The sequence below is a fragment of the Harpia harpyja genome, chromosome 15 (assembly GCF_026419915.1).
Source record: "Harpia harpyja isolate bHarHar1 chromosome 15, bHarHar1 primary haplotype, whole genome shotgun sequence".
Classification (NCBI taxonomy): domain Eukaryota; kingdom Metazoa; phylum Chordata; class Aves; order Accipitriformes; family Accipitridae; genus Harpia; species Harpia harpyja.
Window position 1 is genome coordinate 31,120,174 of NC_068954.1, and position 27,374 is coordinate 31,147,547.

At 59.6% G+C, this 27,374-nt stretch overlaps 3 protein-coding genes across 3 annotated transcripts in view; 2 read left to right on the forward strand and 1 right to left on the reverse strand.

Moving 5' to 3' along the window:
- The first annotated feature begins 288 nt into the window (after positions 1–288).
- On the forward strand, positions 289–1,789 carry NABP2 (nucleic acid binding protein 2). The gene is given in 7 exon segments (XM_052810200.1): positions 289–623; positions 717–855; positions 951–1,022; positions 1,115–1,196; positions 1,310–1,376; positions 1,500–1,561; positions 1,563–1,789. Coding segments are annotated over 7 exon segments (612 nt in total). The 5' UTR covers positions 289–544; the 3' UTR covers positions 1,674–1,789.
- A 1,156-nt stretch (positions 1,790–2,945) lies between these two features.
- SLC39A5 (solute carrier family 39 member 5) lies at positions 2,946–6,179 on the forward strand. The gene is given in 13 exon segments (XM_052809417.1): positions 2,946–3,071; positions 3,220–3,625; positions 3,722–3,839; positions 3,842–3,902; positions 4,055–4,211; positions 4,648–4,841; positions 4,940–5,077; positions 5,157–5,217; positions 5,294–5,470; positions 5,603–5,683; positions 5,759–5,913; positions 5,915–5,950; positions 6,030–6,179. Coding segments are annotated over 13 exon segments (1,794 nt in total). The 5' UTR covers positions 2,946–3,011.
- Positions 6,180–6,572: 393 nt separating this feature from the next.
- Positions 6,573–27,374, reverse strand: part of ANKRD52 (ankyrin repeat domain 52) — a 29,920-nt gene continuing 9,118 nt past the window's right edge. Inside the window, exons 7-28 of the mRNA XM_052810134.1 lie at positions 27,226–27,368; positions 26,850–27,062; positions 26,655–26,733; positions 25,942–26,056; positions 25,771–25,853; positions 25,565–25,682; positions 24,532–24,600; positions 24,054–24,194; positions 23,781–23,858; positions 23,309–23,420; positions 22,592–22,663; positions 21,934–22,135; positions 21,392–21,479; positions 21,130–21,247; positions 20,665–20,884; positions 19,933–20,020; positions 18,984–19,067; positions 18,640–18,785; positions 18,345–18,427; positions 17,758–17,840; positions 17,428–17,519; positions 6,573–16,761 (exon numbers count right to left, since the gene is read on the reverse strand). Of these exons, the coding sequence (XP_052666094.1) occupies positions 16,517–16,761; positions 17,428–17,519; positions 17,758–17,840; positions 18,345–18,427; positions 18,640–18,785; positions 18,984–19,067; positions 19,933–20,020; positions 20,665–20,884; positions 21,130–21,247; positions 21,392–21,479; positions 21,934–22,135; positions 22,592–22,663; positions 23,309–23,420; positions 23,781–23,858; positions 24,054–24,194; positions 24,532–24,600; positions 25,565–25,682; positions 25,771–25,853; positions 25,942–26,056; positions 26,655–26,733; positions 26,850–27,062; positions 27,226–27,368 (2,672 nt within the window). The 3' untranslated portion in view covers positions 6,573–16,516. The remainder of the gene's footprint in view (positions 16,762–17,427; positions 17,520–17,757; positions 17,841–18,344; positions 18,428–18,639; positions 18,786–18,983; positions 19,068–19,932; positions 20,021–20,664; positions 20,885–21,129; positions 21,248–21,391; positions 21,480–21,933; positions 22,136–22,591; positions 22,664–23,308; positions 23,421–23,780; positions 23,859–24,053; positions 24,195–24,531; positions 24,601–25,564; positions 25,683–25,770; positions 25,854–25,941; positions 26,057–26,654; positions 26,734–26,849; positions 27,063–27,225; positions 27,369–27,374) is intronic.

Genomic DNA, 27,374 nt, shown 5'->3' on the forward strand with positions numbered 1-27,374 from the left:
GGGGCATACTCCTTATCTCTCCCCTGAGGCCCGCCCCCTCTGCACTGCCATTAGCCGGCGGCGCGGGACATCCTCCGCCCCTCCCCGCTCGCTGATTGGCTGCCTAAGGTTGGCGGCCGGTGACTTCCGGGAGTGCCCGCGGCGGCGGCGCTCCGGTAGGTCGGGGCGCGCGGGGGGGGGGGGGGGGGTGTCCAGCGCCGGGGGAGGCGGGGCGGGAAACGCGAGCGCCCCCTAGTGGCGGGGCGGGAGGGCGGGGCACCGAGCAGGCCCGGGCTCGGTCCCGGCCCGGTGCTGACCCCGGTGTCCCCGGTAGAGTCCCGTCCCCGGGGGTGCTCTCCCCCGCCGTCCCGTCCCCGGTGTGGCCGCACAGCCCGGCTTCCCCCGCGGACGGTCGTGCCGGATCCCCGCGGACTCGTCCCGGGGGTACCGTGGTCGGTGTCCTTCCCCCCGACCCCCGGTGTTCCCGGTATTCCCGGTGTTGTTCCCGGTGTCCCCGTGCGGGACCGGGGGTGACGGCCGCGTCCGCAGGGCCCCCGCCGGCACCATGAGCACCGAGACGCTGGTGAAGGACGTCAAACCGGGGCTGAAGAACCTCAACCTCATCTTCATCGTGCTGGAGACCGGTGGGTGCGATGGCGGGGGGGGGGGTCCCGGTGGTCCCGGTGGTCCCGGCGGTGCCGGCTGACCCCCCTCCCGCCCCCCCCCACCCCCCCCAGGCCGGGTGACGAAGACGAAGGACGGGCACGAGGTGCGGACCTGCAAGGTGGCCGACAAGACGGGCAGCATCAACATCTCGGTGTGGGACGATGTGGGGAACCTCATCCAGCCCGGGGACATCATCCGCCTCACCAAGGGGTAGGCGGGGGGGGCACGGGGGGGGGGGACACGGCAGGGACCCCCGGGGCTTCCCCCCCCCCCCCGGCCTGACACCCCCATCCGTCCCCCGCCAGGTACGCCTCCGTCTTCAAGGGCTGCCTGACCCTCTACACCGGGCGCGGGGGGGACCTGCAGAAGATCGGCGAGTAAGGACGGGGGGTCCCGGGGCTTGGGGGGGGGGGGATTGGGGAGGGATGGGGGGGGACACGCCCCATTGCCCCCCCCCCTCTGCCGGCAGGTTCTGCATGGTGTACTCCGAGGTGCCCAACTTCAGCGAACCCAACCCCGAGTACGTGGCGCAGCAGTCGCAGAGCAAAGGGGTGAGTTTGGGGGGGGGGGGGCGGCGGGGGGGGGCCAGTCTGGCACCAGCAGGACCCCCGGTCCCCCGAGAGCGGCTGCCCCGGCTCACGGGGCTTCTCCGTCTCCTCCGCAGGCCCAGAACGAGAGCGCCAGTCCGGCTGCTTCGCAGACCAGCCAGGGCCCCCCCGCGGCACCCCCAGGTAGGTCACGCAGCCCCCTCCCCACCCTGGGGCTCCCCCCCCCCCCCCGGTGCCACCCCGCACCCCCAGCTCGGGGGCTGCCTCCGGCCTCACCTTCCTCCCGGTGCTCTCCTCTGCTTCCAGCCCCCGACAGCCAGAACGGGAACGGGCTGAGCCCGGGGGGCCCGGCGCACCCCCCCAGCACCCCCCGCGCACCCCCCCAGCGGCCGCATCACCCGCAGCCAGCCCGGCCACCCCGGCCCCGCCGCCGGCCCCGTCAGCAACGGCAAGGAGACGCGGAGGAGCAGCAAGAGATAACGGGCCGGGACCCCCCCGTGGCCCCCAGCACGGTCTGCTGGGGGGGGGGGTGTCAGCAGCCCCCCGGCTCCTGCCCCCGGCCCTGAGCAGCCCCCAGGGCGAGGAGGAGGGGGCCGGGCCCCCGCTGCCCCCCCGCTGACGTGCCTCCAGGGAGGAGGGGGGGTGGCCCGGGACCCCCGTCTTGGGCCAGCTGGGCTCGGGGGTCCCGGGCAGGATGGGGCTGAGCCGCACGGCCGCTGCCCAGCAGCCCCCGGGGCCGGGGGTCCGCAGCCCCCCCCCCGGCCCGCGCCCCCCGCACCCAACCGCTGCCTGCCCGCGCCAAGGCAGGTGGCCAGGACCCGTCGGGGCGGGTGTTAATAAAGGTTGACCTCCTGCCTGCGCCTTGCCTGCTCCCTGCCCGCGGCCCTGGCCCTGTCGCGGGGGGCCCGGACCCCCCTCGCCCTTTAAGGCCCTCCCCGCGCAGCCCCCTCCCGGCACCGGGGCTGGCTGGGAGCAGCGCCTGGGTGACCCTTGGCCCCCCCAGTTCGGGCGCAGCAGACGACGCGGCACGGGGACGGGGGCCGGTCAGCGGCGCGTCCCCCGGCCCCCGCGATCGGCACAGCGCGGCCCCAGGTGAGCCCCTGGGGTGGGGGGGCACGGGATGGGTGCTGGGGGGCCACGGGCGATGCCGGCACTGCACCCGGAACGACGACCGATGGGATGATGCCGGCAACCGCGAGACCCACCTCAGCGGAAGGGGGTCAGCCCCGGTGAAGCTGGGGGGCACCCGTGGGACCTGGTGCCACGGTGGGGATGACAGTGGGGCGCCAGCTCCCGGAGTCATGGGATTTTCCCGGTCCCACGGCATCGGCAAGTCCCACGTGGAGAGAGAGGACGTGCCCCACGGCCGTGCCGCCATCCCACCTGCGGTTTGGTGTTTCCCATCACCGTGCAGGGCTCTTCCCGCGACCCCGGCAGCAGGGTGGGAGCTGTGGGAGGGGGACACGGCCGTGCCAGGCGGGGTTGCAGGGGGGTGCGTCGTGGGCAAGGGCGGGCGGGGTGGGGGGTGCGAGTGCCCTGCCGGGGGGTGCCGCTGGCGTTATCTCCCTGCCCGGTGAAACATTAACTCCAACACAAAAGCTGCCCCAGTTGCAAAACCTCCCCTCAAGGACGAGTGGCACCGTGTCCCCCCCCAGTGTTGTCCCCACACACACACCCCCCCCCCCCCCCCATTGCCCACCCTGAGGACCCCAGTCCCGTGGGGGGCATGGGGACAGCATCTGGCCCCCCCAGCCCGGCTCCCCGGTGGGTGTCCCTGAGCCCTGGCACAGGGACACGTGTGCCCAGGCCGTGACCCTGATGCCGCCTGTTGCTTTCCAGCTGTCCCTGCGGACGGACGGACGGACGGGCAGCGGGAGGGTGCGTACCCGGGGCTGCCCGGAGGGACCCCACGTCCTGGGAGGGACCCACGGGCACCGGGGTCTGCGCCCCACAGTGCCGGGGTGGGGGGGCTTGGGGACACTGCAGCTCCCGCCGCCCTCACGCCAGCGTCCCCCCTCTCCCCCAGCTCTGCCAGGGACCCCCGGTTTGCCGCCTGCGGGATCCGGCCCCATGGGCCCCCCGTGGGCTCCTCCTGGGCATCCTGGGGCTGCTGGCTCTGGGGGCAGGGGGGGGACCGGGACCGCAGCCCGAGGACGCGGCGCAGGAGCACGGCTACTACCTGCAGCAGCTCTTCGGGCAGTACGGGGCCAACGGGACGCTGCCCTTCGAGGGGCTGGCGCGGCTGCTGGGCAGCCTGGGGCTGGGACGGGTGCAGGTGGTGCAGATCCAGCACGAGGAGCTGGGCCACGGCCACGTCAGCCACCTCGACCTGCTGGAGGTGCAGGAGGAGAAGCACCGGCACCGGCACCCCCGTCTGGGAACACGGCGGACACGCGGCACCCAGCGCCCCCGCCACCCACCCGTACCCCCAGGTACCCCTCCGTCCCCCTCGCCCGCTCTCAGAAGGCTCCCCCCCCCCACCCCGGCATGATTTGGGGGGGCTTATCCACGCTCGTGTTCCCCTCCAGCCCCCGGCCCTCCCAGACAAAAAGCTGGACGAAGCCGGTGCCCGTCGAGCCCCCCGGTGCCGGGGCCACCCCTGGGAACCGTGGGGCCCCCCCACCCCCCCGGCGGGACCAGCCTGGCCTGAGCCTGCTGGGGAGGATGCTGGGCTTGGAGCACTCCAGTATCGACCACCCCCACGATGATGTGAGTGGGGCTGGGGGGGGGGGTCACGCCATCCCGCTCCGCTGCCACATGCTGGGAGCCCCAGCTGCTCCTCGTCCCCCAGTGGGACCCAGGAGCCCCAGCTGCCCCCCAGTGCCGCTCACCGCTGCCCCCCCCCCCCCCCCCCCCCCCAGTGCCTCAATGTCACCCAGCTGCTGGTGAATTTTGGGCTGGACTCGGTGTCCCAGCTGACGCCGGAGCAGTTCACCCTCCTTTGCCCAGCCCTGCTCTACCAGATCGACAGCCGCGTCTGCATCCAGCACAGCGATGAGGTGACACTGCCTCCCCCGGGGGGGGGCCCTGTGGCCAGGTAACCCCAACCCGGGGCCCCTCCCTGGCCCCCAGCCCCACGCCATCCATCCCCGGGTCCCCTGTCCCTGCAGCCCCATCCCCAGGTCCCCCATCAGCCGGTCCCCAGGTCTCACATCGCTCCATCCCCAGGTACCCCAGCGGCTGGTCCCCGTGTCCCCCATCTCCACAGCCCCATCCCTGGCTCCCCCATCGTCTGGTCCCACGGCCACTCACCCTGCGCCCTGAGCCCCTTGTCCCCATCAGCTGGACCCTGTGGACCCTGTCCCTGCATCCCCATCCCTGCATTGACCACTCCTGCATCCCCGAGTGCCCCCATCCCCAGGTTCCCATCACCCCACATCCCCAGTCCCGAGGTCCCCATCCCTGCATCCCCAAGGACCCCCATCCCTGGGTCCTGCACCCTCCTGCCCTGGCCGTGCCCGTCTCACCCACCTCGCAGCACTGGGCTGGGGGCTCCTGGCCGTCACCTTCATCAGCCTGCCCTCCGCCCTGGCCGTCCTCCTCGTCCCGCTGCTGAGCCGCAGCTTCTTCCACTCGCTGCTGGCCTTCCTGGTGGCACTGGCCGTGGGGACGCTCTGCGGGGACGCCCTGCTCCACCTCTGGCCCCACGTAGGTACCCCTGCCCCGGTGGGCTGGAGGTGGCACGAGGCACCCGAGGGGGACCGGGGCATTCAGGTCCCCTGAGCCTCCGGGTCACCCGTGTCCAGGCGCAGGGGAAGCACCAGGAGACGCCGGCGGAGCCGGGGGCCGCGGTGCTGCAGGGGCTGGCGGTGCTGGGGGGCATCTACCTGCTCTTCCTGGTGGAGCTGCTCCTGGGGATGCTACGGCGGAGCCGGGACGCCACAGTGAGAGCCACGGGCGCTGTGGAGGGCGCGGGGCTGCCACCAGGTCCAGCATCGCACCCAGTGCCTCTGTCTTCCCCAGGGACACTCCCCTGGAGAGACCCCTGGCGTGGCCACAGGGGTCCTGGCATCGTCACGAGGCGGTAAGACCCCCTCGAACGCCGCAGCACCCACGGCCTCCAGCCCCGGCCCCCCCACCCCGCATCTCTTCTGCTGCAGGGGCTGAGCTGCGACACCTGACGGCACCGGAGCCGGAGCTGGAGCTCAAGCCCCACGGACACTCCCACGGACACTCCCACGGCCCCACGCTGCCCCCCAGCCCCAGGGCCACTGATGTTGTCTGGATGGTGGTGCTGGGGGACGGGATCCACAACCTGACAGACGGGCTGGCCATCGGTGAGGGGCGCGGGGAGGTGGAAACAGAGGGACAGGGACGCACAGGGTCAAGGGGTGCACAGGGATGGGGTGCACGGTGCATTGGGGCACAGGGTCTGTGCAGGTCCGGGGCGAAGGACCCTCTTCCCGCAGGTGCTGCCTTCTCCCACAGCCTCTCCAGCGGCCTCAGCACGGCGCTGGCCGTGCTCTGCCACGAGCTGCCCCATGAGCTGGGTAGGTGCCTGCCCCCCACCCCAGCCATGGCAGCCCCCACGGCCACCCCAGCCACCCACCCTCCTCTTGCCACAGGCGACCTGGCGGTGCTGCTGCGGGCCGGCACGGCCCCCCGCACCATCCTGCTCCTCAACCTGCTCTCGGCCCTGCTCTCCTGCCTGGGGGCGGCGGCGGGGGCGGCCGTGGGGCAGAGCGCGTCCCACCTCACCCCCTGGATCCTCACCGCCACCCGCCGGCATCTTCCTCTACGTGGCTCTGGCTGACATGGTAAGGGGGTGGCTGGGGGGGGGGTGGCCACAGGGCTGGGCTTCGCGCCGGCCCCGCTGAGCCCCCCGCTCTGCCCCAGCTCCCCGAGGCGCTGCGGGGTGCCGAGGGCCCCGGCGAGGGCACCTGGGGCCGCTTGCTCCTGCAGAACGCGGGGTTCCTGCTGGGCAGCGGCATCATGCTGGGCATCGCCCTGGCCGAGGGACACGTCCGCGCCTGGCTGCAGCCCTGAGCGGCACCGGGGCTCGGCCCCGCTCGCTCCCACCGCCGACCGGAGCGAGGAACCGCGGCCGGAGCCGACGGCGGCCAAGCTGGAAGGACGGCAGGATGGCGGGAGCCCCAAATGTGCCCCCAAGACTGGACTTTCTCCCCTCCTGTGAGATCCCCAGCGGCATCCACCGTGCCCGGGAGTCTCCGTGGCTCAGCCCCTCCATCCCTGCCGGGAGGGGACATGGGGTCCCCTTGCCGCCCCATGTCCTCTCCTGAGAGACGGGGGCACCCAGTGCTCCCCGGGGTGGGACAGCAATGGGGTGCTCGCACGCCTGGCTCCGGGGGCAAGGTCGAGCGCGTTTCCCCTTCCCACTCCCCCTGGAGCAGCTGTTAGCGGAGAAAGGACGACAGGACATAGAAGCAATAGCATTTTAATAAACATAATTGATTCAAAGCCACAATATGAATAACAGGACTTGGTCGCAGCTTACATTGTATAAAATAGATCAAGTCTGAACGCTTTTTTCTTTTTTTTTTTTCCTTTTTATTTTTTTATTTCTTTTTAGTTCCTTTTCCCCCCTCCCTCCCCGAAGGTGATGCAGGATTTCTGAAAATACATATATGGAACATCCGAGACAAAAGTAACCGCTCACTAGGCTCAGGCGGGGGTGAGGAGGAGGCTGACAGGATAGCATCTGCGCTGCGGGGACGGATGGCTTGTTGGGCTGATTTCCTTCTTCTCCTACCTATTGCCTCATATTCGCTCCCTAGAACCGCGAGGGGGTTGAACAGCTTTCTGTTTCCCTTGCACGACACGAAGGGATTTTGCTTGCTCCAATTTCCTCTACCCAGAGACATATGCTTCGCTGGTCAGGACTGATTTTGGGGCTCTCTGGGGCGCCTGCTCTCAGGAGAAGGGCGAGAAACCAGCAAGCTCAGGGGGACATGGCTCAGTTTGCCCACCAAGGCACCCGGCACCTCGAGGCCACCACGACGGCCCCGGGGGGATTTCATACTTTTTTTTTTTTTTCCCTATTTTTAAATTGCACATCAAAACTCTACCCTACTTGCGGCGGGTCTCCACGGGGCAGGCGTGCGGGGGGGTGCGAGGGGCTGGGAGCCCCCGCGCCCCCCAGGAGCAGAGCCCTCCTCGCCCCGCCAGGCCACGCGCTTGTGCTTTGAACCAGTGGTTGAAGGAAAAAGCACCTACAGAGGGGAGGGAGATGCCTGAACCGCCAGCGCGGCAGCACCGGGACCTGCACCGCGGGCACCGCGGGACGGAGCGCAGACCCTGCCTCCGCCGGGTCTCGGATGGGGACGGTGCCGATGGTGCTCGCCGCGGGGACGCTCGGGCACCGACCGCTCAAGCTGGCGCGCTCACCTCTCCCTCCCTGCCCAAGTACAAAGGCATCCATGTTAAAGGTCCCCAGCAAGAACGACTGCCAATTAAGGCCCCGCCGCTGACGAACAACAGGACGGCCGCACGCTGGTTTTTGCTCAGCAGGTTCCACATTTCAGTGCACCGGAGGGTAACGAAGCCGGGGAATTAAAGTAAAAATACCTTCAGAGGAGATGAAGCAGCTGCTACACACGGACGCGCGGACAAACGCCGAGCACGCGGGGCCGGCACACGCCGAGCGCGCCAGGCCAGCGCGCGAGGGGCTCGCTCGGGGCCGCTCTCCCCCTCGACCCACTCCTTGCTGGGAGCGGGGCGCTTGCCCATTGCAGGCAGATCCAGGCAGAGCCCGGCCGCTCCTGCCCTCGCTCAGCCGCGCTCGCTATGCACGGCACCGTCTTGGTCCGGCGCTGAGGCTGCGGGTCCGAGAGGCGCGAAAGTGTTTCCCCAGGTCTGTGCCCCAGCCCGGTTATTGCCAGAGGTAGGTGTGAACAGTGCAGAGAAGACACAAATTAAAGCAGCTCTTCGTTATCTAACCACCCCACAAACGAACCTAAAGAGACTCTCCCATCCCGTGCTGGTTCTTCCCACAGCTGGCGCGGCACAGGGCAAAGAGATGATCGGGGCACCCCATCCCTGGTCTGGTCTCGCACCAGTGCTCAGGCTGCACAGAGCAGACGGAGCTGGGAGAGGAACCAGCTCAGCCCCTGTCCCCAGGGAACGTCACTCTCCGCTCCCTGCAAAGGTCTGAAAAAGCCAAAAAACCAGCGCCAGGGACTGGAGTGTCCAAGGCCCCGGGTGGTGCCCAAGGGTCTGGGGTCCAGCCAGCCCCGGGGACGGTCACGCCACAGGCGGGCGAATGTCCCCGCAGCTGCCCCAGTCCTGGCCCTGTGGGGAGCGAGGGTGGGCTTTTGTCCCCACAAGGGGAGCTGCGGATTCCCAGGAGTGGCTCTGCCAAGCACCAGTGCCCGCTCCCCGTGTTTGGCATATCTGCAGCTGGACTGGGAGATGCCCAAGACCCCTCCCCATCCCATCACCATCACCTGCACTGGATACCCACGAGGGGACGGGCAAACGGGCAGAGGACCCTCCACTGCCTCCCGGGACAGCCTAAAATATGGTCTGAGAGGGATGTTAACAGGCGTCAAACCTGGACCGGCCGGCGGGTCGGTCTGAAAGGCTGCAGGTTGCCCAGTCCAAGACCCGACTGCAGTGAGGAAGGGGGGAGCCCAAGCCCTTCATTACCAACCTGTGCTTCCCTGACACAGGACAGGCGAGAAATGAAGCAAATCTCCGTAAACTCCCTTCCACGTGTATCTAGGAGGAAAAGGGAAGGGAAGGACCTACCGAATGACTTTAAACGGACTTTGAAAGGGGTCTTTGAGGACTCGGAAATCTTTAAAGCTAAGAGAGCGCCTGCTGAGACACAGCATGTGTGTACCCACGGACATACGAACCTGCATGCCTAACATCCAGGCTCCTGACCCCAGAGACGGTGTGGAACACCAGGCACTGGGAGCCAGGAGGTCTCTGACCGGCAGCACTGCACCCTCCCTGCAGACAGACACTATTTCTTAACGCCCAGCCCTGCCCTAACGCCAGCTCGCAGCTTGCTGCTCCGAGCTCACACTAAATCCCAGCCCGTGACAGAATCCAGCCCGACGCCTGCAGCATTTAACAAGATTTCCCAGACACCAACAGGTTTGGAAAGAGCGGGGAAGAGTTGCAAAGCCCAGCCACCTCCTCCACTGTGGGTCTGGCAGCTCCCTGCCCAGTCCCTGCTCTGCCGCGCTGGGATGGAGTTGGAGATCCGCCGGGAGAGGCTCTGGCCTGAAGCCGGCTCTTGTGGCTCTCACCACTGGGGACAGGAGCCTCAGCAGGTTTGGGGCGCACAGGAGAGGGAACAAACACAAGCTGACGGGAAAAACTGAGGGGTCAAAGGGAAATTCAGACCTGTCGGAGGAGGAGGAACTGGCACGTAACAATTTCAGTGCAATTTTCAAGCCCGTGCTGCCAAACGCGATGGCTGTAGCAGGTCGCTTCAGGACGCGTGTGCCCACCAGCTGCAGGGGAGCACGGCCGCTGTGGGACACCGGCTGGGGGGACAGGCAAGAATCTCAGCCTTCCTCTGCCCACCCCACCTCTTGTCCCCGCAGCCGGAGCCAGACGCCAGTAAGGGCTAAGGTGCGTGCGACAGAGGACGCAAGAGTTTTTTAGGGCACAGCAGGACAAGGACCAGCTTCCAAGCACTGTTCCCCTCAGCCGCAGCCAGCCCCTGCACAGCACCCCCCCGCCGGCCCCCAGCCCACCTCCGGCAGGGGGACGTTTTAGCAAGCAGCCGTTTTGGTTAGTACCTTCAGGTAGGAAAAATGTTCTCAAGTCTGGTGCTCAGGACAGGCTCTGGGTTTGTCTTAACGCCCTCCGAGCTCCCCGCACCGCAGCTCCCGGCGCGTCAGGACCCTCTCACCCACAACCGGCCTACATTATCTTTGATTTTCCTTTTGGTCAAGCCCCCCAGGTCTCTTGCAGGCAGGAGCCAGGCAACAGCCCCCCTCCGCGCCCCCCCTCCTAAACTGGCCACGCTTCACATAGTGCAAAATTCAGGAATGGAACAACATTGCCGGCATCAAGGCACCCAAATGCTGCCCAAATGCTGGGAGCCCTCACCCCGTCCTGCAGCCGGGCTGGGGGGCCAGGACCCCTCATGCCTCTGGCCCCCTCCCCAGCTTCTCCTCCCAGTGGGGGCAGCCACTGTGTTTTATCCAACTCAGACTAACCCGACCGGCGACTCCATCCATGTCCTTCGCTGGAGGCAGAGCTCGGAAGGGCTCAATCCCGGGGCGAGGAAGCCGGCGGCAGGTCTGCGGACAGATGGGCAGCGCTGGCCACGGGTGGGCAGAGCAGCACGGTGGGGACCCGCAGCACTCTGGGGCTCTGAGGACCAAGGACAACCCCTGGAAACTAAGTGCAGAGCACCAAAGAAACGGCAGTTTTGGTCAAGCCGTGAGGAATTCACTCCCTACGGCCTCAGGAAAAAAAAGAAAAAGAAAGGACAGGAGGAAGGACCAGGCACGCGAGGCAGCAACCGCCCACCCTCCGCAGCTAAAGGAGAAACCCCGGTAGGACCAAGAGCTTCGGGATGCGCGGCACGAGACACTCGGCACCCTGGATCTCCGAAACATCACACCCACGGTCAGGCACCGTGGCTCAGCTAGAGGTTTCCATGCATTTACTTTATTATTTTCAAGTTGACGAACAATATCGATACGACTGGGTCGAGTAAGGCTATTTTCCTCTTTTTTCCCTCCTTCTCCCCTGCACGGGAAGCTCAGACAACGCCCAGACACACGGACCCGCACACAAACCGCTTGCACGCACACACACGCCAGAACACCGAGACACAGAAGAGGAAGAGTCGTTTATACCTGACTGGTGATGAGGTCTGTCCTATCTTATTCAAAGAAATGTTTATGTGCATAATATACAGAGGTGCAGCATTTACACACAGGATATTGTAAAGACACAGAGCTTGCTACAGATGCCTTCGAGTCCTTAGAGACGCATCCCCCTTCCCCACCCGGCCCCTCGGGGGCTCTGACTCCATCCCGTTCCAGCCTCACACCACGACTCCGAGGATTTTAGTTTAACTAAAGAGCTGTGATGCAGAGAGCCACTGCTCCCCCTCGGAGAGCTCCCGGCAGGTCCCTCGCCTCGTGCATACGTTACCCTCTGCCTCCCCGCTCCGAAGCTCCCGCCGATGCTTCGGCCGAGTCTCGGCTTTGTTGGGTTTTTTTTCTCCTTTCAAACGCACCCAGCACTGCTGAGCCCAGAAAAATTCGGCCAGGAGAAGAGGTTTGAACAGCTCCTCGCGTCCTTGGAGAAAAACAAAGAAAAGGAGGAAAAAAAAGGAAAGAAAAAGAAAAAAAGAAAAAAAAACCCCCCGAACCAAAGAATCCGCGTGTCCGTGCCAGTATCTTGAACGGAAGGGGTTGGTTTTTCCTTTGGTTTCTTACTGAAGGCAAAGGTGAGCGTGGGCTGACAGTCTGCACAGGTCTGACCCCGACATTCACGCCTTGGGGGACCCCAAGGTCCCCCCATTTATGGTCCCTGTGGCAGGCGGGGGGGACACGGGGACCCTCAGAGTGGAGCTGGGAGGGAGAGCAGGGGCAGCTCCCCGGGCCTGTCCCACCACCCCACCAAACAACAGAATAAAATCAAAGAAAAAGATTGTTTCTTGGGTCTTTGCAGTTTGTTCTTTGTTTTGGTTTTTCACTTGTTTCTCACTAACACCTTACCCCGCACGCTGGGGGACCCCGGGGTATCTACAGAATCACTACCACACTCAGAGTGCTCAAAACAAACAAACAGAAAAAAAAACTTGTTCCATTTTTTTGGAGTTTTCGCTTTGTTTTTAGTGCTACTTTTATATCTGCCGGATTCCAGCCCTGCAACATGGTCAACAGGGCTGGGGACTACTCATCTGCATCTTGCTTTTGGTCGAGGGAGCTCCTCGCTCCATCCGGGGCAGGGATGGGGCGGAGGGGGAGAGGGGATGGGAGGGGGGGAAACATTTTCCAAAAGAAAAAAAAGTTTCAAATTGCCTGCAGCTCGGGAACAGCAACAACAAAGAAACACCAACCAGATTCTCATCATCGTTAGGTTATTTTTGAATTTCATTGAAGTGCCCGTCGAGAATAAAGCCAATCCCAGCCTCCCTGGGCTGCCCTCTGCAAGGACGTTACATTCAGTGTTTGTCAGCAGTTTATATGGCTCAGCGGGGCCGCAGGGCTGGCAGCCCCTTTCTCTAGCAATGGCAGTGCAAATACACCTTTTGAGTTGAAATGTATTTGTGCTGTTTTTTTTTTTTTCTCTCTCTCAAAACACAACTTCCCTTTGTTCATTCATTCCCTAGAAACAAACTTTTTTTTTAAAATTAAAAATGAAAAAATAAAACCAAAGACACTCTCTTATCCCTTCCGCTCTTGCTGCTCTCTATCCCGTGGGATGCTAAAGGGAATCCAGACTCATGCTTTAACAAAAGTGCTTATTACTTGAAGCAAGTGCTTTGGACCAAGGGGGCGGAGAGAAACTTCCTTTTTTTGGAGGTCGGGGCAGCGGAGGGGAGGGGTGATCCGGTGCCTGCGTATTTGAAACCAAGAGATTTAAGTAGCATTGAGGGGGGAAAGCCGAAAAAGTCGCTGCTCGGTGAGAGCTACACCAAACGGATGCCGGGCGCCGGCAGAACACTAAGCGGGAATGGTCCAACTTTGGCATAAAGGTCCATGGGAAGGAAGATTTGGGGGAGCCCCCGTCCGCCGCCCCACGAGGGGCAGGGGGGAGCGGGCAGGGCAGCGGAAGTTTCCCTCCATCCCTCTTTACAATGCACTAGGGAAACCATCACAAATCTCGTTTAGCAAAATAATGCATTATTACCAAACACTTTGATTATTACTTAAATTGTCAAGCTGTGCTGTCAAATGTATACAATACAGCGTTAAAGGAGAACAAGACTGGTACCTGCAAGGAAACTGGCCGCATGTCCCCCTTCCCACCCCACCCCATGTTTCCTCCCATGTGCTCCCAGACCACGGATGCGCTGCTGAAACCTCGTTTCCCTCCATCATTATTATTATTATTATTATTATTATTTTTAATAAGACACAAGGGGAGGGGAGAAAAAGATCCTCGCTAAGAGCAAAGAACACACATATATAAAGCATGGTGCTGCAGAGAAGAAATGGAGAAGCCCTTACAGAGATCACATTGATTGTCTCGTCATAGTTTTAGTCATCATGTTGAGCAGAAGGTAACACGTCATAGCACAGAAACAAGGCCAAAAGAGAGATCAGTTTTTTTCTCTAAACAAAGAAACTGAAAACCACAATAATACTCCAAAAAAATAAGGGGAGGGTGAGGGAAAAGCAGCATTCTCCGTGTGCTCTAAGGAACGCTCTCACCCTGGCTACAGGAAAAAGCTGTGTTCAAGTGAAATGATGCTGGAGTCCCATCCCCTGTCAGCGATGCTAAAGCCACACGACATCGAGGACCAGGGCACGAGGGGCACGGCTGTACCCCTCCCGCGGCAGGCAGGGGACGGCCCAGCTCTGCTGTTGCCTCCCAGCTTTCCCCAACTGACTTTGGGAGAGCCGCAGCATCGCTCAAGAGGACGGAGCCATCACGGCCCCAGGGTCTGCCCCGCGCCAAACCCATCTCCATCCCTGGGAATCGCTGCCCGCACCGGGGACGGGAGCCAAGGCCGGTGGCGGCTCGGCCCCTTCATGTGCCTGAAAAAGTACTTTAGCCCTTGGAGACGACGGCTCAGGACTTTGGACCCATTTTCCTGCCCTGCGGGGAGGGAGAGGGCCGGCAGCAAGAAGAAGAGATAAAGTGATGCCTAAATTCCTCCCAGAAAGGGAAAGAGCTGCAAGAGGCAAGTGCGGACTTGACAGCAATGTAAACAAGTCTCTTTTTCCAGTTCTCCTCTGTAGAATACTGAAAAGGATCTTCAAAAAGGATCTTTTTATTCAAGTTTCGTAAGTTTATTCTGGTTCCGAACTGAGGTATTCGGTGCAGAAAGGTTAACACTTTCTTTCAAGCTAGAGGGTTGGGGGGGAGCGGGGAGGGAGAGACACGATCGGCCAGGGACACGATCCTACGCTGGCACCAAAGGAGGGGACCCACCAGACCAGCGAGCCACTGCTGCCACCTTGCCAAGAGTGGGGTGGAGGGGGCTCGTGGTCCAGAAAGGGAAGATCCCTCCGGAGCAGCCAGAGGAGCCTTGCCCGTCAGACGTGCCCGGCCCCCACTGCACAGGGACCGGAGCCCTCTGGAGACCAGGCTGACCACTGCTCCTGCTCCGAGATCTCACCGAGGGCAAATTTCTTGAGTGCTTTGCTGAATGAAGTGCAGGTTGGTAATGGGATGGGGAGACTGAGCTCCACCGGTGAGCTGGTGCTGAGCAAGAGCAACGGGAGGTCCCTCACCCCGCTCCCCTCCAGGAGAAACTCCTATGTGAAACGTGAAGAAAATGTGCTTATCACCCAAAGGCCAAGACTGAAACTTCATATTTGGTTCTAAGAGTTTGGCTTTGGTAAAAGAAAGAAACAGTGCGAGGGGACTCTCCCCGCGGGCTGCCAGCAGCACCCTCGCCCGCTGGGAGCCTCCCCCAGCAACGGCCGGCTCCAATGCCTGCTCCACACCACAACCTAAACCTGACAAACGTCACCCTAACAGGAGCCACCTTCATTTAGAAACTATTTAAAAAAAAAAGAAGAAAAAAGACGTAATACCTTATTTTGGTTACAGAAATGCTTTTTCTCTCTGAAACGCTGGGCAGAAGAGCCACAGCGCAAGGCTCGCATGGTCCCATCGCAGTCTTGCCAGCAAAGAGGAGGCGAGTGACCACCAAGGACTCAGTGGGAGAGAGGGATCCTTCTCTCCCTGCTCCCATCCTGCAGGGATCACACTGGGACCCCCCCTGGGGTGGCCACGGGCAGGAGCCTCGGCCCCAGCCCTGCACTCCCTGCTTTCGGCAAGGCTGCGGAGGGAAAGGAGGTCGGGGGAGAAGACGGTTCCCGAAATGCTTGTTGCCCTGTCAGCCCGTTCTCGTTCTCTGCATCCCAGTCTTTGGCTTTGAACAGACTCGTGATATGGAGAAAGAGTATTGTTTTTTGCACATGATACTGTTACAGTAATTCAGAAGGAAAAAAAAAACCCAACCAACGGAAAAAAACAGTGCAACATTCTCAAATGCTTCAAACCTGCATTATAAATATGATCTCTAAAATTAAAAAAAGAAAACCCAAAACAAAAAACAATGATCCCACATACACGCACACTAATAAACCTGCCAAGATGCTGCATTAGAAAAATAAACACAGACTTACTTAGGGTTGTGAATAAGGACTTTGAAGTGCATTTTTTTCCTTATTAAAAGGCTAAAACTTTCAGAATTTTTTTTATGGTTTTTGTTGTTTTTTTAAAGGTAAATGCTCGTTTCTTTATAAATAACTTTTTTCTTTTTTTAAAAAAAAAAAGCAACACTGACTCTCGCATGGAAACGGCCACGCAAAACAGAGAACGAAAATTCAAAAAAGAATCGTTTCTTAGGATCCGACATTTTGCCAAGAAAAAAAAAAAAACAACCAACCAACAGAATCCCTAAAGTGCCTGGTGTGGGGAGGGAGGCTCCAGCAGCGCATCCGCAGCCAGCCGACCGCGGGGTTGGGCAGCAGCACCCGTTTTTGCATATAAATGACAGCTGCCAAAAGGATATTTTAGTGTCCCAGGTACAGTAGATCTTAATTCAAGTGTTTGTATTGGAATCGAAGGATGAGCGTGAGAAAAAGTGATTGCGAGAGAGGAGCAGTTACAGTGGCACTTGGCCAGGAGCTAACACCCACCCCAGCACTTGCAAGACCAGTCAATTCCCAAAGACTCCCACCCCCCAATCCCACCAAGAGTTCAGGCTTCCTCGTCCCAGCCGGCTGGAGCGAGGGCTCGGGGCAGCCCCGGGGGCGTCCGGGAGGCGAGGCAGGGCGGGAGGCTGGCATGGGGCACTGGGAAACGCCAGAACTGATTTCAACCCACCCCGAAAGCTGGGGGACAAAGCCCCTTCCCATCTGCAGGCCAGCGGATGGTGGCACCTGCCTCGTCTCAGCCGGGTGAAGCCCTAATCCCGCAGCATCCGTCTCCTGCCCTGCCGCCAGAGGGGTGCGAGCACACACTGACGGGAAGAGGATTGAGAAGGGGCAGAGGACGGGAACGGCACTGCCAGCTGCTCGTTAAACCAATTAACAGCTTTGGCACCGCGCTGGCAATCCAGCGAGAAGAGGAAGCTCTGAACTCTTGGCCTATCCGGCCACGCTAGAAGGCCTGCCCAGTCTTGTTCTCCTTTAAAGTGCCCTATATTTATAGAATTTCTAAATAAATATAATAAGATATTAGGTCACCCATAGTTTAAGCTACTCCGAGTAACAGCCGTCCAAGCCGATGGCATTGTGCCGGTCCTTGCTGTAGGGGCAGGTGCTGCCGTTGGGCAGGGCCCCGCAGGCGGCGGTTTTGGCTGCAATGCCGCAGTTCTTGAGGAGGTTGAAGCTGAAAGAGCTGATGGCGTCTTTAGGTGGGAAAGGCTTCATGGTGGAGAGGATAAGTGCCAGGCAGTCGGCAACGTCCTTGTTGGGGGCGCATGCCAAGGCTGGGGTATGACCTAGAACAAAGCCAGGGGTGAAGAACTGCCCCAGGTGGGCACCTTCCCCAGGGAACGCTTCGACTGGGGCAGTTTTCACTCCTGCATTGAGGGGCCAGGACATCTATTTGTCTTTATCTCAAAAGACCCTGCTTCTGGCAATCCCTGCAATGGCAGCAACCACTTTGAAGAGTGCCAGGATCAGCAGGAGGTGAATAAAAAGCCTCAGAAGCCCTGGCAGCATGGCAGACACAATGGTATTTTTCACAACTTAAAGGTATTCCAGCAGAGCAAGAACTCTGCTGGGAGAAAAAGCTTCTGGCCACAACCACCAGTTTCTGCCAACTTGCAAGTGAGTCAACAGCTTATCACTGGCTCAGGCTGGGCTAGTTTTGTGCCTGCCTGGAACTGGCAGGAGAGCCAGACAGCCACCAGAAGATGCATGGGGGGCAAAAGATATATTTCAGACACCTGTGGGACCTGGAAATGCTTTTACAGGGGATCACAGAGTGCTAATAATGTCCTCACCCAGGCTGTTTTTGCGATGCCATGAGCTGAGAACATGCTGCTCAGCCGCGGAAGGGATGCGGAAACCCTTCTGATCCCAGCTGAGCACTTCCCCAGGCAGCCCCCGTCCCCCAGGGACATCATGCTGAAACCCCCCGGGCACCCGCAAGGAACACAAACCTTCTTCATCCACAGCCAGCACAGTGGCACCTCTGCTGAGCAGGGCCTGGACGACGGAGGCCAGCCCGTTCCGAGCTGCGATGTGGAGCGGCCTGGGGGGAGAGGGAAAGGTGGCATTAACCCGGCAGCAGAGCCACCACCTTGTGCTAAAATAAGGGGCCCCTTCGAGGGCAGACACTCGGGGTCTGACTGCTCCTGAGCTTACCTGCTTGCACACTCACTGTGTGCACCAGTGGGAGCGGAGCTCCTACCACCGCCCTTTCGCCAATGCATCGCCCCCACCCAGCAAAGCCGTTTTTCCCCACCGGCGCCAGCTGTCCAAATACTCACATTTGCAGAGCACTGTTACTTGCATTGATAAGGCCAAGGTCTTGGGTTTCCCCCAGGATCAACAAGGCACACTTTTCATGACCCTGGAAAGGAGACCAGACTGTTTATAGTGCACAAGCAGGAAGGCAGGGGCAGTGGAGGGGACCTGGTGCTGTCTGAATGGAACGCGATTTTCCGGGATATGGAAACGTTCCCTAAACCCAACCTTCTACAACAGTTCACTGCTTTGGCAGGGCCTGAGAAGACAAGCTGCTGTCCCCTCCATCTCCTCTGCAGCATCTCCTTCTTTGCGCAGACACACTGATCACAAGCCTCCTGCTCCCACCATGCCCCAGGAAACACATCAAGCTCAGAGAGGAGGTCCCCAGGAAAAATAGAGACGGCTCTGTGCTACAACCTAAGTTGCTCAAAACTGAATCAGGAGCATCTGTACAGGTCAGGACAGGTAAACAGGCAGGCAGAGCAAGCCCAGGGCCCTCGCTTCTACTCTGGTAGGGCAGGAGTAGGCAGACAACCCTTCTCATTAAAGTGGCAAGGCTGAAGGTGATGGTGACTGCAATCACAGCTGTGAGCGGCCGGCTCCCTACCTTGCTGCAGGCCAGGTGAAGAGCTGTGTTCTTGTTGACATCCAGCACAGTTATGTTTGCTTTTGCTTGGTACAGCAGGAACTCTGAAATGAGGAGGGACAGCTGCTGTTGAGAAGCAGCAGCACAGAGCCTGGCAATGTGGGGCAGTGGCCATGTGCTGAGGGGGCAGGAGAGGGGCAGCTGTCCCAGCATGCCTACAAGGAGAGGGACAGCCCGGCTCCCACTGGACCCAGTTACGGGGGGGCACAGGGAGGCTCGCACCCCATACTGGGGAAAGCGCCTGCCAGCCACGTACCGACTGCTGCAGTGTGCCCGTTCTCAGAAGCCATCATGAGGGGAGTCCTCCCCAGCTTGTCAGTCATGTCCACCTCGGCTTGGTGGCGCAGAAGCAGCTGTAAACCATGGATGTTGTCTGCAAAGGCAGCAGCGTGAAGGGGTGTCCTGGGAAGACAACAAAGCAGGTAAAGAGGAGGGCACAGCACCCATCCCAGCAAGACTGCCCAGGCCTACAGACATATTTGGGGACGTCAGAGTCCCTTTGTGCCATGGGAAGTCATGTGGAAATCACTGCGGGAGTCACAGCCACCACCCAGCAGCACTGGGGCGTGGGTGACAAGAGAGGGACGAGTCTGCGCTCACCTTCCTTTGGCATCTCTGCTATTAACAATCTTGGCACCTAATGCTTCCACCAGCATTTCAGCAGTGCCGTCCTGGTTGTTAATTCTGCAGTGGGGACGAGAAGGAAAGTTAGAACAAGACTAAGCAGCATTAGCATGTCTGCAGTGGGAGTGAGCAGCACGTTCCTGGGGCTCGGATGCAAACAGCAGCTGGTCTGGAGTTGTTTAGGGTAAAACACCCTTTTACCCTTCTCAGTATTACTCAAGGAAACACAGTACCATGCCAGACAACAGCCTTGCCCATCCCTCTGCTGCTACAGGTCCCAAGGACGCACCAGACCCACCTCAGGCAGAACATGGCAATGTCTCCACCTTCCTCATCCCTCCACAGCTGCTCAGGGCAGCGCACTCCTTCCTCTACCAGCTGCAGAGCCAAGGAATCACCGTGAGTCCTAAACCCCTGTGCGCCCAGTGGGACCCCAGGGATCATGCTCACACTGCCCCAGACACCTCTGAGGAATAAGGCTTGGGACAACGTGGAGCCCTTCTCCAGAGCCTTGTGGGAAGCCTGGAGATTTCCTGAGATTGCTCCATGACCAAAGAGCAGAGATGAGCCATCCAAGAGGGCCGGCAAGGGCTGAACCCCCAGCCCTTGGCAGCTCCATTAGCTCCATCGAGCTGAAAGCCTGTTGGCATGGGAGTCTGGTACGACAGCCCCAGCTGTGCTGCGCGCAGCCAACGAGACAGCTGCTTTCCAGCTTCCTGGGGACCTCCAGCAGTCCAGCAACTGCCTCCCTGCCACAAGGGAGCTGGGATGAGCAGGTGGTACCACTCTGAGGAGCTGCTGCCACCCAGGGAAGAGCCCTTGGCAAGAAAGGCAGGGTTTGGAGCTCCTCCACTTGGACGACATATCCCCTTTCCCACATCACCCAGCTGGGAAAAACCCAGGGCAGGTGCCAGACGCCACTTACACTGCACAGTGCAATGGAGTAAAGGGGTTTCCTTCTAGGTACGCAAACGGATTGTGTTCAAGTAACAATTCAAGACAATCTTCATGCCCTGTGAGGAGAGAGGGACAGAAATACATAAGTACCCAGCCTGTGGTTCCTCACCTGTAACAGAACAAGAAAGGACTGAAGGCCCCTCTGGCTCTCCCCAAGTCCAAAGAGCAGGAGGCCCCAGAGGCTGCACAGGACGAGCGGCACCAAAATGCCCAAACAAACCCGTTCCCCAGCACAGAGACAGCGGTTTTGTTTCCTCTCTGGCAGCAAAGCTGCTGCACTTCAGGAGGTTTCTAATTCCACACCATCTCCTGAAGGACTTCACAGCCACATTGCTAGCTTCCCCTTGAAACGCTGAGACATCCCTTCCTGTTGCTGTATCAGTCCCACTACTTCCTGCAGCCAGGGTGATGGCCAAGTAATCCTATAAATCCCGCAGTCCTGGAGGAAGCAGCCTCAGCTGTGCTATAATAGCTGTTTTCATGTTTCATTCCTTTTTAAAGGAGCTTGGCACGGGGAGAAATACTCCCTGTCTCCCTACCAGACTTGTGACATCCTTTCCGCCAGGCTGAACTCACTGCTGGGCTGATGGTTCCCAAAGCAGGGGGGGACAGAGGGACAACTTGGCTCTTCTTGCTCCCTCCTCCCCATCATTAGCCAGCGCAGAGCAGGGGTGGGCAGGGGCCCAGCCTGGGTCCTTACCACTGTATGAAGCCCAGTGCATCGGTGAGTAACCGCTGTAGTCGACCACAGAGTCCAGAGGGTCAGTAGAGAGGGCTGCCTGCAGCAGGGTCCTCAGGATTTCTAAGTGCCCGCACGCCGATGCAAAGTGGATCGGGGTCCGGCCTTTGAAATCCCGACACAGAACAAAGGCATCGTGGTCCAGTAGGGCAGCCAGGCAGTCCTCACAGCCCGTCACAGCCTGTGGCCAGGAAAGAGGACCAGGAAGTCAGATCTTACCCTTCAATCATTTAGCAACAGAACTACCCCCTTCTTCTACAGCTTCCTTCTCAAATGCTGCATCTTAGGAAGGGAAAATGAGCTCTTTCACTGAGGACTCTTGCAACAAAAGAAACCACCTGCTTGCCCTCCAAGCAGCCTCCACTCAGGAGGACGAGCAGAAGCTGCAGGGCCCCAGACCCACCCTGGTCCGAGGGATGCACTCACCCCTCGGTGCAGGGCAGTCCTTCCCCTCTTGTCCGCTGCATCGGCTGTGGATCCCTTCTCCAGCAGGAGGTGGACACAGTCAACGTGGCCATTCATGATCGCCAGCATCAGTGGGGTTCTGCGGGGGGAAAAGGCAGCAGGGAGGAGAGTGGGCTTGGAAATCAGCTGGGTTCGAGTATTGCCCTCTCTCCCCTGCCCCAGCCACCCTGCAAGGGCCCTGACCCCGTGCCACACAGATCCCGAGAGAAACATCCAAACTCACTGGCCGTGGATGTCCATGACGTCGGTGATGTCTGCCCGCTCCCCGCTGTCTATCAGGAGGTGCAGGGAATCAGTGTTCCCGTTGGCAGCTGCAGACAACGCACGAGGAAAGGAGGAGTCACACACACATACAGATGGGTCCCCTCCTTCCAGCCACCACCGCAAACCAAAGGAAGAGGCTCATGCCCAGCAGCCAGGCACACGTGGCTGAGCAAATTCGTTATGTGGTTGCTAGGCTACAGGATTGATTAGCATGGGCACAGGCTGAGCTGAAGACACGTGTGTGCAGAAGCTGCTGGTGTCTTCTCTCCCACCCGCTGCTGAGCCACTTGGACCCTCAGCTTCTACTGGCACATCACAGCAGACTGCACTGGGCCCATCCTGCCTCTAAGCATCATCCTGAACTACAGCCCCTTCCCTCTCCCCAAACAGCATCCGGGTGAACGGGCATCCTTGGCGGCAGTGGCACTGACAGCTGGAAGGGCTCTGGACACATTCCCTCACTGCCCCCAGCCATTCCCAGCCCCGTCTGCCCTCTGTCACCTGCAGCGTGGAGAGGGGTCCACTTCCTCTTCCTCTCCTTCACCAGAGCAGATGCGCCGTGGCTGGTGAGCACCTCCACGCACTCCGTGGAGCCTCTCTCCGTGGCGAGGTACAGCGCCGTCCGCCCCTTGTGGTCCCGCACGTCGAGGTTCACGAGGGTTTCGGCAAGTGTCTTTAGGGCTTCACAGTGACCATTATAGGCCTGAGGACCAAGCAAACCACGTTAAAGCAGTGCCTGGAGAGGCTATATCCAGAAGTCCCCCACCGGCACAATTCCTGCCCCTGGGTTCCTCCAGCCAGATGGGCTCCTGCCCAGCCATTGCCCCTCGTTTGCACTTGGGTCCCACACAAAGCCCTCGCCCACTCCCACCCCTGCCCACACTCAGACAAGGGAGGTGGCTCCCAACAGCAGCAACCAGAAAGCCCTGGAAAGAGCAAGGAGTTTAACATACAAATCAAAGGGACTTTGACTGACAGCCTGTGGGGAAAGCTGCTCCCCAGCCACCGGCGCCTTTCCTCCTCTGCCCTGCTCAGCACCGATAGCTGCAGGGACCCAGCCCGCGCTGCCCGGGAGCGGGCACCTCTCCAGGGCTCAGCGTGAACCCCGCACGGAGCCAAGTGCCCTCCGCAATCCTGGGGTTGGGCCAGATGTACTTACAGCTAAGTGCAAAGGGCTGACTGGAATGGTGCTTTCCACATCCTCCAGGCAGTTAAAAGACATTTCCAGGAGCTGCAACAGCAACAACACAAAACCATAACTGATCCCAGACTCACGGAGGCTTTGATGGACAACCTGTCCACCAGCAGGCTGCAGAGGGGGTTAGAAAACCAGCTCATCTGCTCCAGAATGATTTGAACTTCAGGACAGGACCTTCCTTAACCTGGCTTTGGGCCCTGCACAGTCACATCAAATCCCTGCTATCCCAAAGCCTCCCCACTACTCATATGACTTCCTATGCCCACGAGGCTGCAAGCTTACCCTGTAACAATGCAAGCATTTCAGACAGTTACAAGGCATTTTCTGTACTGCAAGAGCTCTTCCTTGGCACAGGTCTCCAGGCTTCCTTTTAAAAGCCCAACCTTGCTCTATTGCCAGGGGTTTAAGCAAGCCATCCATACATCCCCCTGTGCCAGGTAACAAAGCTCCTTTCTCCCAGGCATCTCACTCAGGCCCAGGTCTTTCCTCCGTGGTATTCCCAGCACAATGGCTCCCCAAGAGACCCCACGCTTTTTAATCAAACCATTCTCCCTTCCTCCTGGACACACCCTGACACTGTAGTGCCTACAACACACACAGTCCTTTAGCCACACCTGGACACCATCGGGCTTTCCCCCTTCTCCTGGCAGCACAGAGGGTCTTCTCCAGCTCACTCACCAGTTCGAGGTTCTGCCTGTTGCCGTACGCAGCTGCATAGTGGACAGCAGTATATCCCTGCTTGTCCCGGAGGGATGGGTCAGCACCATTATCCAGCAAGAACTCTAAACAACTGCAATGAGCAAGAGAAAGGGGAGATCAAGAAAAAGGGGAGATCAAGAAAAAGGGGAGATCAAGAAAAAGGGGAGATTGGAGAGGCAGAGCTTTGCAGGGAACCCCCCCGATTCATCTCAGAGCAGACGTTGTACTAATCCTCTCAAGACACGGAGCACATGCAAAGCCCACTGAAGTGAGGACCAGGAAGCGATGGCCAGGCTTGCCTCGAGAATCAAATCAGCAGATGTTTCCTCCAAGGCATCACTGCTCAGTTCAGCGTAAGCAGAAGCAAGGTATTTCTAGCGACTGCATGCAGGGGTCCAGGGAAGGGGTAAACAACAAACAACTGCCAGATGGGGCTGTGGCGTGGACTCACAAGAATGCCTCCTTCAGCCTGGACTCCTTCAGTGGCTCCTCATCAGTGTCATGGCTGTTTCCTGAATGAGTCTCTGCTCTGAAAAGTCAGAGACCTGCATCAGTTTGCTGATTACCCCCTCCCACCCACGCTCCTCAAAGCGCTCCCCTCTTCACAAACTACTGAGCACCAGCTGCAGGCAGGTGGCCAGGGAACAGCAGAGCATCACCACCCAGCAGTGAGCCATCGTCTTCAGCCCCAGCAGTGAAGAGCACGCATCCCCAAGACACTCACCTCCTGTATGTGTCCGAAGCAGCAGCATAGTGTAAGGCGGTACAGCCTTTACAGTCAGCCTCGTTAATACTGGCTCCTGCCGTGACCAGTGTCACCGTACACTGATAGCTGCCGTTGGCAGCTGCGTAGTGCAGTGGAGTCCTGGGAAGGGGGAAAGGAGACAGGACCTTAGCAGCACTCCCTGTCACACAGATGGAGAAACTCGCCTGGCACCAAGGCAGGACCCAGGGAGCCAGTCACCCCCCCCGCTGCTGAGCGGCACCCTGCTCTGGCTCAAGGGTTTGGGTCAGCAGCTCCTTCTGAAGAGACAGAGCTGGACCCCTCAGGTTGAGAGGGGGTGGAGGAAGCAGCTTTAGACACCAAACGCAGCAAAGATCTTAGGAATGTCCCAACCCAAACCCAGGCTTGGTGTGGCTCCAGCTGTTTTAGGGCTGGAAGAATCACCCTTGCTCCCTTGCAAGGCCCACAGCACACTTACCTTCCAAATTTATCTCTCCTCCTCAAGTCAGCACCGCTGCTCAACAGCAAATTAAGACATTCAACATTCCTACAGGAGGTAGGGAGATGAGTTAGACACAGATCAGAAGAGACCACAGCAGGAACGCAAACTCCTCCTAGTTGCAGACAAAACAGCTATGCTTCTCACCTGCACAGCCTGGAAATGCCAAAGCTCAGTTCAGTCTGTCATCTTTGGGCAGCATAAAAGCTGCAGCCACGGCTGGATGCTGCATACACAAAGCTCTTGCCTGCTCTCCAGTGAAATAACCCTTCGTGCTTCCTGCCTTACCAGTGCTATCCTACACTGCATGGAGCTCTCAAACAACCAGGCAATTATAGAGAGACATCAGCCATGGCATTAGTGCAGCTGACGCACTGGGTTTTATGCTACAAAAAAAATCTAGGATTTCTGGCTTCTGCGTCAGTGCATTGCTCCCACCGCTCAGGCAGGGTAACAGCACTGTGATGCCGAAGGATGGCTCCATAACTGGCTCTCAAGCATCACACAGACATAACAGAAACGAGGTCCTTGACAGGACTCTACACCTCTGCTACCACCAAATGCTGCAGCCACATTCGCTCTCAACACACCGCGTGAAATAAAACTCCCTGGCAAACAATACGAGGCATTTACACAGCCAGCTAAATCCCTGCTGCTTTTCAGGCATCAGCTTGTGAGCCCTTTATGAAACCCCAGCCAAGGAAGCATTTTAGCCCCATTTTAAAGAAGAGTAAACAGCCATGGAGGGGAGCGACTGGGCTGAGTCACAGAGTCAGCAGCAGAAGAGGGCCAAAAGGTTTCCATTTTCATTCCTGCTCTAAACACAGGTCTCCATTCTCTCTCAGAGCCAGGAACATCACCCAGGGGTCCGACTCCCAAACCTGACCAAAGCACTGCACTGGGCTGCCCATGCTGTAGCTCACAGGCGGAGAAGAGGGTTACGGTTTGGGCTGGGGACAAGCAGCAACCTTCCTGCACACAGCATCGGACCAGCGCCCCATGCACAGCTCACCCTCCAGAAGCAGCAGCATGGAGGCAAGTCCTCCCGAGGTTGTCAGGCGTGTTGATATCGAAGCCTGCAGACAGCACGTGCTCATTGCTCAGCGAGGAGACGATACTGTACAACTGACCTGGGTGGCAGGAGGGACAGGGTGTCAGGGGGAAGCTCGAGAGTCTCCCGAGTGCCCCCGCTGCAGGAGGGGTGGCTGAGCCACTCACCTGAGGAAAGTAGCTTACGACAACAGTCTGAAAATCCAAAGAGAACAGCTAAGTGCAGAGGGAACATGTCATGGATCCCACGCCTGTCAGGAGACGAGAAGGGAGTCAGAATGGATCATTTCTGCATCCTCCAGCCCAGGGCAGGGAAAGGGAGTAAGAGTCCTTCCTTACCTTGCAGTGTCAGCACCATTCGTCATCAAAGTACTAATTAGCAGCTCGTGGCCATATCTAGCAGCAACGTGGAGGGGGGTATTGCCGTATTTGTCAGCACAGTCAATCTCACTGCCTAGAAAGGAAAAGCCAAGTGCTTTGCCAGCGAGTCTCTGCGTTCCAGTCCCGAGCAGCCCAAGCTGTTCCGACAGCCACGTCCCTGTCTCAGGGACACAGCTAATAACTTGAGTCCATTCAGCATCATGCAGAAGAAGAACTGTAAACTGCTCTCTGAGCTGAAAGGCCACTTGTATCCTGCAAACCCAGGTCATTAGATCTCTCCCCCTTGCTCCAGGAGGGGATGCGTTCAGCCCCAGAAGTCTCCAGCTGAACCCCTGGGGTGTCTGCCAAGCCTGCAGCCCTCTTACAAGAATATTGTCTTTCAGGCTGGACGTGGCAGTGAGAATGTTTTTTGGTCACAGCAGCTCTGACCTGGCTGGAATTTCAGTCCCCTGCTCTGCACTTCGCTGCCCTTGAGGGCATGCACGCTCCCTGCCACCCCCGAGCAGCACAGGGCCACCAGCAACAGCCCCAAGAGCACAGCGTGAATTTGAGTGATATCTGTAGAGCTCTTAAACCCGTCGAGCAAACATACAGGGAGGTCCTGGAGGCAGGTGCTGAGAAGCACAAGAAAAGGCTGGGGTAACCCTGGGCTGGAGGAAGGAGCCACTCACCGTTCTGAATGAGGATCTGCGAACGCGTGAACCGTCCATGAATGGCAGCCATGTGCAAAGGGCTCTTCCCTTCCTTACTCTGTAGAGAGCAGAAGCCACGTCGCATCAGGCTTCCCACCACCCTCCCCGAGCTCTCCCATCGGGCAGCGGGTCCCCGCTCCCCCCATCCCCAAGCTCAACCCTTCAGCGCCAGACCTGAAAGTTGACATCGGCCCCGTTGTTCACGAGGAGCTCTAGGCACAGGGCCCCATTGGTGGAGACGGCAGCAAAGTGCAGAGGGGTGAAGCCCTTCTCGTTAGGCTGATTGACATTAGCGCCGAAATTGACCAGCTCGTTGGCCACGGCATCTTGGCCCATGTAACAGGCAATGTGAAGTGCAGTGTTACCGAAGGAATTTGGTTCATCGATCTGTGGGACCAACAAACCCCAGAGGATTTGGGGATTCAGGACGAAAAAAAGGCAGCCGAGAACCAGCCAGGGCTCCTGCCACCACCCAAGCACCCTCTCCTACTCCTGTCTCCAGACCAGCCTGCACCCGAGCCCACCCTGCTCGCAGCCGGAGGGGTCTTACCTCGACTCCCAGCCTCAGCAGGTGACGCACAACTTCAATCTGGCCGCTGGCTGCTGCAGTGTGCAGTAGGGTGTAGCCCTTCTTGTCCTTACACATCACATCAGCTCCCCGGGCCACCAGCAGCTTCAGAACTTCCAAATGCCCTGTCC